The following is a 15,460-nucleotide window of genomic DNA, read 5'->3' as shown; positions in this document are numbered from 1 at the left end:
AGAAGGAGCAGAGGCAATTGAAAATAAAGGGATGTGTTATGCAAGCAACAGAGAGAAATTTCAATATGGAATAGAGCCAAAACTGTCTACAACTAATAGAAAACATTCCCCTGCAGAAGCTGGGATGTAACTCAGAAGTACAGTCCTTGCATTCCCCCAGCAGCAGCAAACAGCTCTACATTTTGTCAGTGCTTCATCCCTTTCTGACATCTGATCTACGTTACACATGTTGTACTGCCACCACCGATGGCATGCCATTAGAGCTGAGAGTTCTATAACTTTGCACCCCGGATCAGTGTGCCCAGACCTTCCTAATGCTGTTGAAATTACTTTAAAAAAGTACTTTAAAAAAAAAATCAAGAACAGTAAAGTTAACTTTTTTGTTCTTTGCCTTTTGAAGTTAGGAAAAAAGCATCAGGTACAGTTCAGTATAACTGTACTGAAGTTATAAAGTCAAGGCCTCAAATATTAAACAACTTAAAAGTTAAGGTTGTCTTTTCCACCTCTGTTCAGCTCCTTGATTGTAGGCATTTGGTTCCATTCTGCAATTGTACCATCACATGGAAGTCTTTTCCAGTGACCCGTGTCTCATAAAGAAACCTGGATATCTTCTATTTTGAGAACACATCAGGCTAATGAAGTGGCTGAAATACTGTCCCAAAAATCCCAATCTGAAGTTTTGTGCAAACTGGAAGCTGTGAATCAAACATGCATTTGCAGGCAGCGAGAGGATGAAATCACAGTTAAGAAGCCTGAAAGACACACTGGAGAACTGTATTCTATCCTCATACCTGCTATCAAGTTATTTAATCATGCAAGTGACTGAAATTTATTACTATTAGTTTTGAAGTACACATCCTCACTTTCTCAATTTCCAAGCTCTGCTGATGTGCTGAGTATGCACAGCTGGAACTGGAACCAACTGCTGATGTTTTCTGGATTTACAAGGGGAAAAAAAAATCTTGAATACTCTGAGAGAGTAGAACTGAAGCCTCTCAATGACTTAAACACAACTTTTTTGCAGTAATAGCATATGCACACTACAGCATAATAAACGCTGGCAATAAAGTAACAAAGATAAGCGTGTCAGTGCAATCCCTTGAGGCAGATAAAAGCAGCCATGAAACTCATCTTCCTTGTTCTAAACCAAGTGAACCATAACTGTCTTTATCTCATAACATGCGTGAATCCACATTTAAGCCAAAAAAAGGTCTGGAGCAGGCTAGTAAGGATCTGCCTTGGCACAGCTAGAGCCAATGGCTTAAATCAAGTACAGACAAGACTGAGAGCCTACTTTATTTCATTCCCCGCACATAAACATACTGAATTTCTGATACCACAGGTATATTTTTCAGTATTTAAGAAGTAGACTGTGTTGTCAGTGTATGGCTATTTTTTCCAACAAGCAAAACAGGAGAATTATCAAAATCTACAAAGTCATGTCCAAGAAAGTCAAGAAAAAACAGACTGTTTTAAGCAAAAGTAAAACAAAAAGCTGTAAAAATATTTGAGGGTAGTCTTAAAATGTTGTCTTACCTTTTAAAAAATAAACAAGCCAGCAGCTCAAGCACTTTTGAGCCTCATAAGCTTGTTTTCCATTTACAGTAAGAGCAGGGCTGGAGCAAGGAGCTGGTCGCACCGCAAAGGATCAACATTTGATGTATGGAACACAGCAACCAACTCTCGGTCTACAAGAAAATTAGTCCCTTTCCCCGTGTTTTCCACCTTCCCCTCCTGCTTTTGCTGATTTGGTATTCAGTTCTCAAAATATTCACATTCCAGCCTGAAACATCAGCGATGTGTTCACAAACCATGCGAAGTTACATTCTGGTAAGGCAAAGCGCTGAAGGAGTTACAACATATACAAATCAGTCACCAAAGAATTATCCGTAGGTACTGACCTCTGAACTTCTTTGGGGGATTAGCAAGGTCACCTGCCTCTGGCTGAACCACACACCGGTCATCCACTAACCTAGAAAAACAAAAGTTATCACACTTACTAAAACATGCGTTTTGACATCAGAGTGTGTATATATATATATATATATATATATGTATGTGTGTGTGTGTGTGTACATATATATGCAGAGACATACCTGTCACAGCATAGATATTGCACATTTCTCCAATTTAATTCAAAAAATACTTAGAAACTTTATTCAGTTACTAAGCATAACCAAAAAAAGAAAACTACATTTTCCTTCAAGGGCGAGGATTTCCTCTATTGCATTATGTATATATATTTCCTCTATATATTATTATGTATATATATTTCCTCTATATTCCTCTATATGGCCTAGGTTTCCATTTAAATCCAGTTAAAGTCCCTTTTGCTAGACCATGTGCATTAACATTTCATGTAAAATTCTTGTTTTCTTTCATTAGAAATAGTTTGGTTTTCTATACCTCTCAGATTCTCACAGCCTTAACCCTAGGGCACAATCCAAAATCCGTCAAAATCAACAGAGAGACTCTAAGCCACTTAAATAAGCCCTGGAGAAAGACCTCAAAGAAAAATGTTGGGAAGGCACACTTGTATCTGGTACAAGAAAGGACGTCTAAAGCACTGTGGGTTAGCTTGGCCCTACGCTTGCAAGCTGTCCTGTGCTCACAGATTCCTGCATACCCACTGAGGACTTCTAGGGGGATGCCGCGTAAGCAAACTTTGTGTGGGTACCAGAGTATATGTGGACCTGCTTACACAATCTTGACATGCAGGGGGGTTTCTCCAGTAACCTGCTGTTTCATAGCACTGTTTTAACTAGAATTTGAATCTGGGATCCAAAAAGCACCTCGGGTTTTAGTCTTTAAACATTCTGCTGCTCTTCTCCATTTCCAATCTTTTTCTTCTGGGGATGCATGAGGAATTAAGTTTCAGCTCCGATCAAAACTTAAGGGAACACATTTTCTTTTGCTAAAATGAATACTAATTTATTTAATCCATATCACAAAATCTAACTGAGAAATCAAATCTATTTCTCACAATATTTTAGAAGTTAAATAAGCAATAAAATTCAAGAATATAAATTGTTAATCTTATCACAGAACTCCCTAAACATAAATTCAGCTTCCTTTCAGGAAGCATCTTTTAAATAATCTGCCTGTTTCAAACAATTATTCAGGAAAATCACATTTAAGGACACACTACTGCCCTGCCACTTCACAGCAACGGTCTTAGCAGCATTTTCTGTGGGAAATTGCCAGGAAAAGCACAATTTGAGTTCAGCCAAACTACACAATAGATACATTCAGTTTTCACACAAGCTGGTAAAGACTTTGCATCCAGCCATGAGTGCAGCAAGACCAATTCACCAGCAAGCCCATGAATTCTCTACCTCTAGCAAGCTGTCTGTTGACAAGCTGTCCACTTGCAGCTCCCAGAAACAGAAGTGAAAATGGTAGAATTTTATAAGTCAACAGCTCAGTTCTCATAACATACTTGGATGCAAATGTGAGGTGTCAGCAAGAAGGGAGAATTGAAGTAATGGTTCCAGGATCAGGCAGGGGATCTGCTATTGCCTTATGGAGTTGTGTTTTTCATAGTGTAGGTTTGGTCAGGCTTAACAAGAACAAAGCAAGGTTTGGAAAGCAGGACTTAGGAAGAGTCAGTGCTACAAGACCTGTCTATGGTCTAGAAAGCTAAAGATTCTTATAAACAGCACCGAAAACCTGGAACCACAGAAGAAACAGGGATGGAAAAGACTACCTTAAACAGAAGTTTTGCTAAAGGATTTTAATGCCAAGAAGTACTATCCCCCTCAACAAAATCTCTAAATGGCTTTCTGAATAAACCTGTAAGGTCAGGCTGGAAGACAACATACTGGAAGCTGAATGAAATTGACAAGGAACAACTTGTGTTCCCTGGTGACAACTTCTGCACTCGAGTGACAGCTAGAACTGTGGATGAAATACAAAACTCATCATGGACCACATCATCATAACAAAAGCCATATAACAAAGTGTTGGTGCTGAGAAAAAACAACAAGAACTTGTACACTGAGCCAGTTAGCTACAGTGTTCAAACATGTTAAACTTCAAACATGTTAAACTTGTAAGGCTCAGAAAATAGATATTGAATGATTAATGTCAATCACTTTCATTTAAGCATTCTCTAAAGACACAAGGATAAAGACCTTGAGTTCTGCACTTATTAGGAGCCAAAGACATCAGACAAGACAAAGGAGAAACGAACTGCTGCTACTCCCATCCTAGAGATGTGACAGCACAGAAATGACAACACAGAAAGATGAACTGATGTGGCAGGACAATGGCAGGACAGAGGTAAGGCAGCCAAGATGCATCATCTCCTGAGACCTTGCTCCATGCCTTAGCTTCTGACATCTTTGTTCCTTACAAAGTATCTTACAACACAGGACAAAAATATGAATAAAGTATTGCTTTGTCTATAAAGCAGTCTTCCAACAACTTTATCCCCAAAATTTCCACACAATTACATTCTTCCTGTATTCCAACCATATGTCCTTCAAAACGTTCAATAGCTACTTGTTTATGGTGGATGTGTTTGTTAGGGTACCATAGTGAGAGTAGAGTTGCACATTGCACATGATGCAAGACTTCAGCCTGCTCTGTAGACTGGAACAAAAGAGGCTCTTCAAACACAGACCACTTCCTCCGATACACATTTCAAAATATTCAAATCCCACTTTTCATACCAAGCCAAAAGGCAGCTGTTGGTTTCTTGCTGAAGCCTGCTGGGTGGCTGTGTTAAGCAAGCAGTAATTCATGACCTTTGTAGCATGCAAACAATCCGTCCGAGATGTGTGAAAGGGAACAACAGGCTTGACTGCAAAAGGTCCTGGGCACCTGCAGTTTCTGTCAGACAATGGCACAGCATGTTTTAAGGTCACTCACTTGCTGGTTTGCATAGGACGCCAAAGTACACCAGACAAGACTCTGATAAAGGCAGAATTGACTGTATTATACCATTATATTTGCAAGCTATATAAATACCAATAAAAATTATTATGCCAATATTTCCCTTCTTCCCTTCCAGGTTGTTCAGCTTGGAGAAGAGAAGACTCCAGAAAGACTTTATTGCCGTCTTTCTGTTCTTGGAAGGGGCTTATAAGACAAGGAGAGACTTTTTAGCAGGGCCTGTTGCTTGTAGTGATAGGACAAGGGGTAATGGGTTAAAACTTAAACAGGGAAGTTTAGATTGGATATAAGGAGGAAATTCTTTCCTGTTAGGGTGGTGAGGCACTGGAATGGGCTCCCCAGGGAGGTTGTGAATGCTCCATCCCTGGCAGTGTTTAAGGCCAGGTTGGACGAGGCCTTGGGTGATATGGTTTAGAGCGAGGTGTCCCTGCCCATGGCAGGGGGGTTGGAACTTGATGATCTTAAGGTCCTTTCCAACCCTAACTATTCTATGATTCTATGACTCTACAATAGGACGAGAGGTGATGGTTTTAAACTGAAAGAGGGGAGATTCAGGCTGGACATGAGGAAGAAATTCCTTACAGTGAGGGTGGTAAAACACTGGCACAGGTTACCCAGAGAGGTGGTGAATGTGCCATCCCTGGAGACATTCAAGGGCAGGCTGTATCTGGTTCTGGGCAACCTGATCTAGTAGATGTCCCTGCTCACTGCAGGGCAGTTGGACTAGATGAGCTTTGAAGGTCCCTTCCAACCCAAAATGTTCTATGATTCTATTCAAGCTACTCTATCACCAAAGAAGCTTTGGCAAACTCCAGAGGGTTCAATTCTTCAGCTGGACTGCAGACAATACTGCTACTGCTTTGTGCCACAGTTCCTGGCAGATAAAATATGACCGCATTTCAGTTTTTCGTATGTTGATGGCATATAAATGGCAGGAGTTCCCTGCACATGTATGATATGATTTTTATTCGTGCAAGTTCTTCCCTGAACACAATAAGTATCTGGTTTATGAATAATGCCTCCAAGTAACTGCTGCACTGCTGCAGTAATTAAGTTGTACAGTAGTTCACTGGTGCCTAAGATAAATCATCAGAAAAGTCAAAATAATAATTACAGCCCAGACTTTATTCATAGCCCTTTGTATTCAGTAATTGCAGAATTGTGGTCTGAAAGTAAAAACATTCATGGGATTGCTTGTCTTTGATGCCCAGTCTTTTTCCCACTGTAGCCAGGGAAAGCTTTTCCACTTGCTGCAGGGGAAGCAAGGGCTGTTCCTCACCATACCACCAACCTCACAGACTAGCAGGTATTTAAGCCATTAAGACATCATGCTACAGTGTACAAAACCACATTAAATGAGAACTGAAACTATCTAAAGCAATGCCTGTGAGTTAAGGTGTGCTTCTCAGCAGAAGCAGGTGGGGAAAGCAAAGGCAGCTTTCAGCTCTGTTAGTGTTAGCCAGGGTAGTGAACCATATCATGTAAAGCGGTCAAAGCACAGACATGTTCTTTTTTTTCCCTCCTTTAGTGGAGTTCAATCTGTCCTTTCTCACCACATGCAAAGCCAAATGTGTATAAGCATTCAGTATCTTGCATCAGTGAATTCCCTGTAGAAGGTAGCACCTGTGTAAACGCATTTACAAGCCATTTCAAATATAGTGCCTCTCGTTGTTTCAGCATCAAAAGGACAAGACCAACTTCTCCCAATACTATTCATCATTTGTTTTCAGAGCTTGCCTAATATAAACAACTTCAAACTACCCATACAGTTTCTAATCACTCCGTTCCTTGGGCACTGGGCAGAAGCAGGGAAATAACAACTTGCAGTAATTCCCATTAAATCTTTCTACCGGCTACAGCAACAGTCTTTGTAGGGACTTTCACTGAAAGAGCAGACAGAGTGAGACTCTGAAGAACCAGTGGGGACTCACTATGTATTTGGGGAAACAGGAGGAAGGCTGCACCAATGGCAGGAGCAAGACTAAGCGGTAGCAGTGTAACTGATAAGGCAGGTATGTTGGCAGAAGAGACTAATGGTATCTGGGTTTTCAGGTATGAATCATGTATGCTGGGTGAGTCTTCATGTCCTACAAGCTCCTCTGATTACTTCACACAGGCTAAAAGTAAATACACCAAAGGCTTCTAGGAACTTGCAGGTGCAGCATGAGGGTCAAAGAATAGTGGTACAGCTATAAACCTAGAAAAAACTCTTCACAATGATGAGTTATTTTAAATTTTAAATTTACTACTGAGTTACATTCTGGAAGAACAAAAAACAATGAAAGAAAAAACAGAAAGGAATGATGATGAATCTTATGAATTTTAGGGCTCTTTCATAATGTAATATACTTTTTAGATTGTCCAAGAAAGGAGCTACATAATGTCCATTTATCTTCTCTTTGTGCCTTCAACTTGAAAAAGTCTTCCTGAAATGTCCTTTTCCTACCAACAGACTTCCACTTTTCATAACCAATGTTATTAAGCAAAACAGTACCAAAACAAACACACACGCACACAGACTCATACATATACCTATACATACATGTATGTGGGCCTAACTTGCGAAAAAGTACAAGACCCAGCTACTGACTCCTGTTATAATACATGAGGATGAGCAGAACTCAGCTTGCTACTCTTTATACATATATAGAGTATTTTACTCCTCAAAAAGCTGAATAAATTAAGCTAGAGGCAACGTCTTCAATCTAAGACACTCAGTTGCTCAGCTTTTACTCTTAGTGGTATCATTATTTCACTGTTCTGAGCAGCATAAGGCCTGACAACAGCAGGAAGAGGGGGCAATATTGACAACAGACATCAGTAAGATGAGTTGGACATTTTGTCAGTAGAGCCAAGCTATACATCTTTGTTCCAAATCAGTTCACAAGTCATGCTGAGGCTACATCCCAAAGACACAAAACCTCAACATCCCTTTGTGAACAAAAGAGCAGCCCTCAAAACCTCTCCTTCCTTTGTTCTTCAGTCACCTCTTCACCTACACAACCTCCTTATCAAAAACACTCCTCCAGAGCACCTTCTTCTCCTCCTAACTGCAGCTACAAAGCCTCTCCCGTGCTCCAAACAGTAACCATTGGGGAAAAGAACTTCTAGTCACATCACTAAGAAGCCAACCAATAATGAACAATAGGTTATTAAAATTTTGCTGCCCTGGAAATCAAGCATCAAATACCCAAGTGCCAAAACAATCAGGTCCACCCAGTTCTTCTCCAAGTCCACCCACTTTTCATCTCATAGAGCCTCTTATCAGGCATCTGCATCAGACCACTTCTTGCTTGCTTCAAGCAGTCTCTTGCCAAAAATCTACAGTCATCATACCTCACCCTTCCCAAAATGTGAGTTCATATTCCTTTGTGACTACCAGTTCTGATTCAAATGATTTACAGCTCTATGGTTTAGCTCCACTGTATGAAATTTGCCCCTTTTCCTGTCTCCTTCCTTTCCGCAGACAAATTTTTCATCATCTTTTCACATGTGTGATTTTTCAGGGTCTCCCACATTAACCCAACTTGCACAGAAAATAAAAAGGATCTTCCTTGCACTTACAGCAGGGCTATTAAGCCTCTGTACCATTTAGGAAGTTTCTTTGCTAAAAATCCCTTTTGATAAATGGGAGGATCACAATTCATAATATTTAAACAAGAACTGCACTACATGCCAATGAGGTGCAGCAGCACAGACAGAGACACAAAGTCTGACTCCTGCCTGCCTCTAGCTTCAGCAGCTTTATTCTTTCCTTTCTAAATAAATTTTAATTGCAATAAATGTAAAGCTTAACACAAGTTGAAAGAAGCTATTAAATCACAGAACAATTGAAGTTGGAAGGGACCACAGGAGGTGATCTAGTCCAACCTCCCTGCTCAAGCAGGCTCACCTAGTGCACATTACTCAGGATTGTACTCTTACACTGGAAAAATGAAATTCTATGCATCTAAAAATATTCCAGACTTCTCAAAGTGTCTTAAACAGCAGACAAATTTCACCATGAACCACCTCAGCTACACAGATCAGGAACACTCAGCCATTCTCACCATGCTGAAAAATGCTCGCACAGGTCACTTTGAATTGCATTATCGAATGCCATGGAGACAGAAGGCAAAAAGCAAGGCACAAGGCACATACTGAGAAACGAAACAACAGCATGCTAGTAGGCTGCTCCACAGTTGGACTAACAATTGTGCTAATAATCAGCCTTAAAGGTTTTTTTCTTTATCTGATCGTACATTCATATATTCTCATAACTACACCTGCAGGCTTGCATGTTGGAGGGGAAGAAACCAATCAAAACCAGAAAGCTGAAGTTTTTCTGATTCAATTAAGTAATCCAGCCATAAATTCTGAATGCCACTTTGTTATTCTTTTGTATTGTATTATATCCAGTCACGCTTTTAGCTTGTAAAGGCTTCAGGAACCTGTTCAGTCAGATTTGTTAATCCTTTTTATGGTTACATTTACATTTAAAACATTGTGCAAAATAAATGATTAAATAAAGTGTTATTTGGTGATTACAGTGCAGGGGGGCGGGGAACGATTCTTTAATTTTAGTCTCAGTTTTGCAATTTTCTTGGCCTGCATAATAGTTAAGTCATTTATGCACAAGGAAAATGCTATGGAGCTTATCTTGGGCACACTAATTTTTGCCAAGTAAATAAACATTCACACAGTATTTCAAGATCCTCACAACAATGCAACACACATTAAGTCACTTTGCAGTGCTGCTAAGCACACCTATTTTCTGCTGTCAAAAGGGGACTTGGGAAGTGTCAATGGGAGGAGGTGTGCGGGTCCACCCCACCCATCTCATTCCCCAGGCTCCAAAATGCTGGGGGTGTGCTCCCAGGCTTGTTCTGGCTTCAGTCTGTCTCAGTACCTTTGAAAAACAAATTACATTCCCATAAAACTGAGGAAATGTCTGATTCCTTCCTTTTTTCTTTTTTTCTTTTTTTTTTTTAATATGAAAAGTGAAACTCTACCATACAAGGATGTTGTGGTAGCCTAAAGGCATTCAATAGAAGAAAGTCTTGCATGGGAAAACATACTGGTTTGGATGAAATTTGTATTAAGACATTCTTCTACAGCTAAGAAATGGAAAGCATATAAAGTGATTAGCAGGAAAGCTTTCTGAAAGCAGTAGTGGCTTGCAGAACACAGACCCACTAACAGTATGCATCACCTGGGAGACTGGACAATTTTTCTGTTACTGGCATTTTCTTTTTTGGGTGAAATTTTGGCTTTCTTTGAACTTACTGGCAAATTCTTCACTGATCTCTCTGAGGCCAAGATTTCACTCCAGTGATCCTACCTTCCCAAAAGTGCCCTGGGGGGCAAAGTGCTGTTTATTAAATAACAAGCAGTGTCAGCACCAAGTGCACTGCTATATCTGAGACACTTCAAAAGGAAGGAGCCCACGACCAGCAAGCTCACCACTGCCAAGACAAGCTCACCTGGATACAGGATGGCAAATGGCATTCTGGTGGCCTGAGTTCAGCTATGTAAGCCTAAAATATCTAGCTTTAATCCACCATCTGGGATCTTTTTTCAGTCAAGATTGAGAGACAGGCACCTCCGGAGGGCAATAACAACCTGCTCTAGGGTAGATGTGTAAAGTAAGAGCATGAAACATCCTACTGACACAGCGTTTCTCTCTCCTTTGTCTGCTGGCTACTTGTAAGAGGAGTATGCTTTGGCAAAACTTGTTAAGTGCAACCCCCAACCATTTTTGGACAGAGGTACTAAAATTCTGCAAGGCTTTCCTCCTAGTTCAACCTGAACACCTGGCATTTTTTCTTGTGCCTGGCCGAGATGCCAACAAGAAACCCAGGTGGATCTGGTTGAGATATTCCTCCTGCCTCATCTACTTTCCTTCTGTGCACCCCTCAGTGAAACAAGACTGATAACATTGCACTCCTGGAGGAGTGCACTCCCTACCAGGTTTCCAACAAGCAGAAAAAATGTTATGTTAATGTCCCTACACATAGGGTACAAGGAATACATATCTCTTGAAGTCTGCAAAATCTTTTGTTTAAAAGAGCCAGCGTGACCAACAGTATATATCTGAGGGTGAAAATGTTTATGCTGATGCAGTTTATCTCAAAAGATTCCCGCAACTGAGGTGTGGTGGAACAAAAGAGAAAAACCTCCCTTTAGTTTCAATTAAGCTTGCTCAGCTATTGCTCACAAGGACAGTTGTGAAGGACCACTTCAGTTAATTGTACACAAAATGAAGATGGTAAAAAAAGCTGTATTAATTACTCCAATTTTGTTAAAACTGGAAATTAGGTCATTTTAAGGCAAGAGTTTAAAAAGTGGGACACTGCAGAAATAAACATAGGTATTAAAATATTCCTTCTTCAAGCATATTATCATACATTAAAATCCATCATCTGCTCATTCGCTCAGCAGTCTATTTGAAACATTACCACACATACAGTATTCAACAGAGGCTTTATATTCGTGCTCTTCAGGGCAAAGGCCACATACAGCAAACATCCATGATAATCTCCAAACATTCCTTCTGTTTATTTTAGGAGCATCTGAGGCATCCTTCATCAAAGTGTTTAATTACAATCTAACTTCCACAGTTCTTCTATTTAATCCTTACTCCAACTAGCTACATATTGAATGCAAATACTACAACAAGCCTAGGATTTGGCCCAATACAAACACGATGCTTACTTAGAAGTAAATCAGAAAATCAAGATTAAACACATAACTTTAACTCCGCTTGCTTACACCTTAAACACACAGCCACTCAACACTCCCAACGTGTAAACATATGGATGCTCTCCCAATGTCTAAACATATGGATGAAGTACAATTACTACGTATATTGACATAACATACATTAGCAACACTGACACTGTGACCACTGTTAAACAAAAATGGAATTTTCAGGGTTATGCAAGTCTGCATCTTCATATGAATTTTAGGCATGTAGTTCACTAATCAGTCCCTATCAGACTGAGTAGCTTAAATTCCTATGGTACATAGTGACTTCAAAGAAGAGGACCTATTAATAGCATCACTGGTCTCAAAATCAAGTAGACACGCAGAACTCATTGCAAGGTTACCTATTCAGCCAGAGACAGCAAAGCAAAGCCAGCAGTACAGAGAAAATAAAATCACATTCAAAAGAAATTCTGCATTCAGCTTCCACCATAAGAATTTGTGCTTTTTGCTCAGCTGTGTATGTAGCTCCATGGCACATATTTGTGAACATCCTCTTGAAAGGACTGTTTTGAAGAACTGCACTAATGAAAGGAATTGGAAAGTCTGAATTTGCCACTGTTAACACCATTTAATGAAAACAGAGAGAAAGGTTTACGCAGAAAAATGTTGTTGAGAAATGCCAATATCTGTCCAGTGATCCAAAAGTGACTTCATCACTGAAAATGGTAATGAAACCATTCACACCTACGCATCAAAACAGCAACATGTTGTATAAAAGAAGCATAAGCAAAAGGCAAGAATTGGGAAACTTACATTTGGCTGAAACAGCACAATGTAAAAATATTGTTGTTTAAGCAAACCAGCCTCCAATGCTACTGTAAGGTCTCCAATGAACCTCAACAATTTCTGGGACAATAAGATACGTATAGAAAAAATACATACATACTCAAATACATATATACATCCTGCAAACACAACTTCAAATCTAGATCCTGGAAATCAAACCAAGTTCTTTCTCTATTTTATAACATAAATAGTAATAATCCAGCAGACCAATACATGTCTCACTGTGTAAAAATGTGCTTGGAAAACATTTCTTAATCAAAATGCTGATATTTTACATATTTTGCAGTGTTTGTTTCACAGCAATGGCAAATCTTCTGTGCCTAACATGTCGCTAAAAAAGTTCCCTTTTCTTGGATAATAGATACCCAAATACTCTATGTTACAAACTCATTTATATGTCAGGATATTGAATGAAGAAAGGACTCTCCTTATTTCAGAGGCCTTCAAATGGTGACATGTCCAGAGCTAGTGTGAACAAGTGTAATTCTACTCAAGTGAGTCAAACAGCCCTTTTCTATGATAACTCAGCACTGACCTAGTTCTCTTTATATTCCTCCCTTAGTCTACCTTCCTTTAGCTGCCCAGAGGCTCTCTTCAAGGCCAATCAGCAATACTGTGCCACCATAACCATGCATCACAACTTGAACCCACACCAGCCACAGCCTCCTTCCATGTGGCATACTGTATCTTGTCACCAGGGACAAACTTGGGCTTTACACCAGGTACTTGAACCTTCCCCAACCACCTTCTTGCTGAGACAATGCTCTGGAAGTAGAGCACTGCCTAGTTTTGCTTTCGGATAAAAGGAGACAGGTCTCAGTTTAAGAGCACAACCATCATCAAGCTTGTACCCAACATGTAATTCAGCTCCCAAAATCCTGCTGCTGGTTTCAGCATTTACTCCTGCCTCCGGGGACAATGACTTAGTTTGCAGAAAGTCACTGAACTAGGTCTGCTCACCCTTTGATATGTGTCCAGCTTTCACTGATGGTAATGACAACTATGCACAGCTATTAAAGGATAAGAGATAACTTCACATCAACACATGTTCCAATTCTCCCAACAACAGATTTTATTATGTTCATTTTGCAATGACAAATGTTTACAATTCTTTGCAGCTGGGCCAGGTTATTTTGCCTATTGTCTTCTTCACTTTTGTGTTACTTCTGCAGCAAGATAAAAAACACCTTCCAAAAAAAATAGCAGAAAAATTGCAGTGACTCTTTTTGCGTGTTTTTAAACTGAGTAGAGCCAGTTTCCTACTGGGAGAGATCATTTTGGGAGCTGTTCCAGATCCTCTCAGAGCTGCTTTCCCAGTTGCTGGGAGCAGCTCTCGGAGCCTTTTTACCACACCTACACCCAACCTGTACATGCTCGCTTAAGAGAGTTACATGTACCAGCACTAAGCAGCAACCTGAAGAGGAAATGCTTGGAGAAAAAGTTGGGAAACAGGAAAGTAAAAGAGCAGGCATAAGCAAAACAGTAGCTTCTGTGCAGGTATATGGGTATGAAGGTGGAAAAAGAGCCAATGCATTGCTCTGCTACTCGAGTGACTCTTTCCCAGCTAGCATTTTAAAAATGGAAAAATGATGTAATAAGCAGGTTCAAACTTCAAAACCCCTTCAGACTTTTCTCCAATTGACCACTGTGCAGGCTGGCATCCTCTCTGGTCTTAACGCTGTGACACTAGACTCACAATCACAAATTCAATGTGCCCAAGAACACTCCCAAAGGCTGAGGCCAAGCAGCACAGAAAACCCTACATTTACCTCAGCAGACCTCAGCATTCAAGCCATGTTGACTGTACACTCCAGGAAGAGCTTCCAGGAACCCTCCATCTCTGCCCCTGCATAGGATCCGCGGACAGCATGACTGCCAAAATCACACCAGGAAACTGAGCAGTTTGCACCCAAGCACACGTGAGCACGTGTTTATTAGTAGAGACACAGCAGAACATTTGAACATGGTCTCATCCTTGACCTGGCTCTTGCACCTGCACTCTCAGTACTGACATTATGCTGATCTGGGACAGCATGGGATTTATATCACTACATAAACATCAGGGTGACAACTCTGCTGATCACTGAAGAGCGCTGACTCCCAGGCTGTGCTGTCAGTGGTCCAAATGTTGTATCACCTACTAAGGTGTGTCTTAACAACAAGCTCTGTTACAAAGAAATAAGTTTGGCCTTCTTCATTAAGGCCCTCCAGTTCTGCAGCATTCTTTTCAGCTGAAAGAAAAGCTTCCAGGTCTCCTAGTACAGTGTATCCTGACACCGTAACAGAGGAAAAACGCCTGCAAAAAACTGCTTTCTCTTTGGAGATCTGGATTCCTTTTATCACTTACGTACACTTACTGGGAATTAACTGGCAGAGAAACGAAGACATCACATCTTCTAGAAAAGCCTGCACTTCAGTGATACATACAGGTAAACAGAAGAATGGCATCCACTTCATTTTTCCTTTTAAATGCATTAACGCCTGTATACTACACTTATTAATGCTCACATTACAATCCCATTAAATCCACGAGTTTTAAAGATGTGGACTACATTTTAGTTAGGAAAAAGGCGCATGGTTCATCCCTCTGAATCAGTGAGGGGAAAGTGCTGTTATTCTCAAACATGATCCAGGGATACACAACACATCTTCTTCCTCCCGTGCCAAAGTATATGTCAGGAAGAAAGGCAAACCAGCTTGAAGGTTACAACTAACGCATGTTGCAAAAGTTTTTAAAGTCAAAGCGATCAACTCGAGAAGAACTGCGACAGTATCACACGTTTTGTTCTAAATCTTGCAATTTTTGGTATCTTTACTATTGGCCTACTTCCTGATGCTATAAGATTATATATTAAAGAAACCTCTACTTTCACAGAACAGGAAAACAGCACATGTTGCTTGCTGTCACCACCACCCAGAGAAACACGAATAATAGCTGTCAGCTGTGAAAGCTCAGAAACCAGAGGACCAAGAGAAGGACTCCATGCACAACTACTTTTTTGAAACTCACAATTTTTTAAACCCCTCTCTT

General features: G+C 40.3%; 1 protein-coding gene across 5 annotated transcripts in view; it reads right to left on the bottom strand.

Moving 5' to 3' along the window:
• Positions 1–15,460, bottom strand: part of ITPR2 (inositol 1,4,5-trisphosphate receptor type 2) — a 257,303-nt gene that overhangs the window by 221,098 nt on the left and 20,745 nt on the right. For all 5 annotated transcript variants that reach the window (XM_061359821.1, XM_061359829.1, XM_061359798.1 and 2 more), the window contains exon 2: positions 1,902–1,972. Coding sequence is in view for 3 of the 5 variants with exons in the window: in XM_061359829.1 (XP_061215813.1) it covers positions 1,902–1,972 (71 nt within the window). In the remaining 2 variants the exon portion in view is untranslated. The remainder of the gene's footprint in view (positions 1–1,901; positions 1,973–15,460) is intronic.

Source organism: Neopsephotus bourkii, unplaced genomic scaffold (genome assembly GCF_033783945.1).
Source record: "Neopsephotus bourkii isolate Nb327-2 ecotype Australia unplaced genomic scaffold, CSIRO-AGI_Nbou_v1 NB_107, whole genome shotgun sequence".
Lineage (NCBI taxonomy): Eukaryota > Metazoa > Chordata > Aves > Psittaciformes > Psittacidae > Neopsephotus > Neopsephotus bourkii.
The sequence above is the reverse complement of the archived record's forward strand: the minus strand, read 5'-3'. Positions and strand labels throughout refer to the sequence as shown.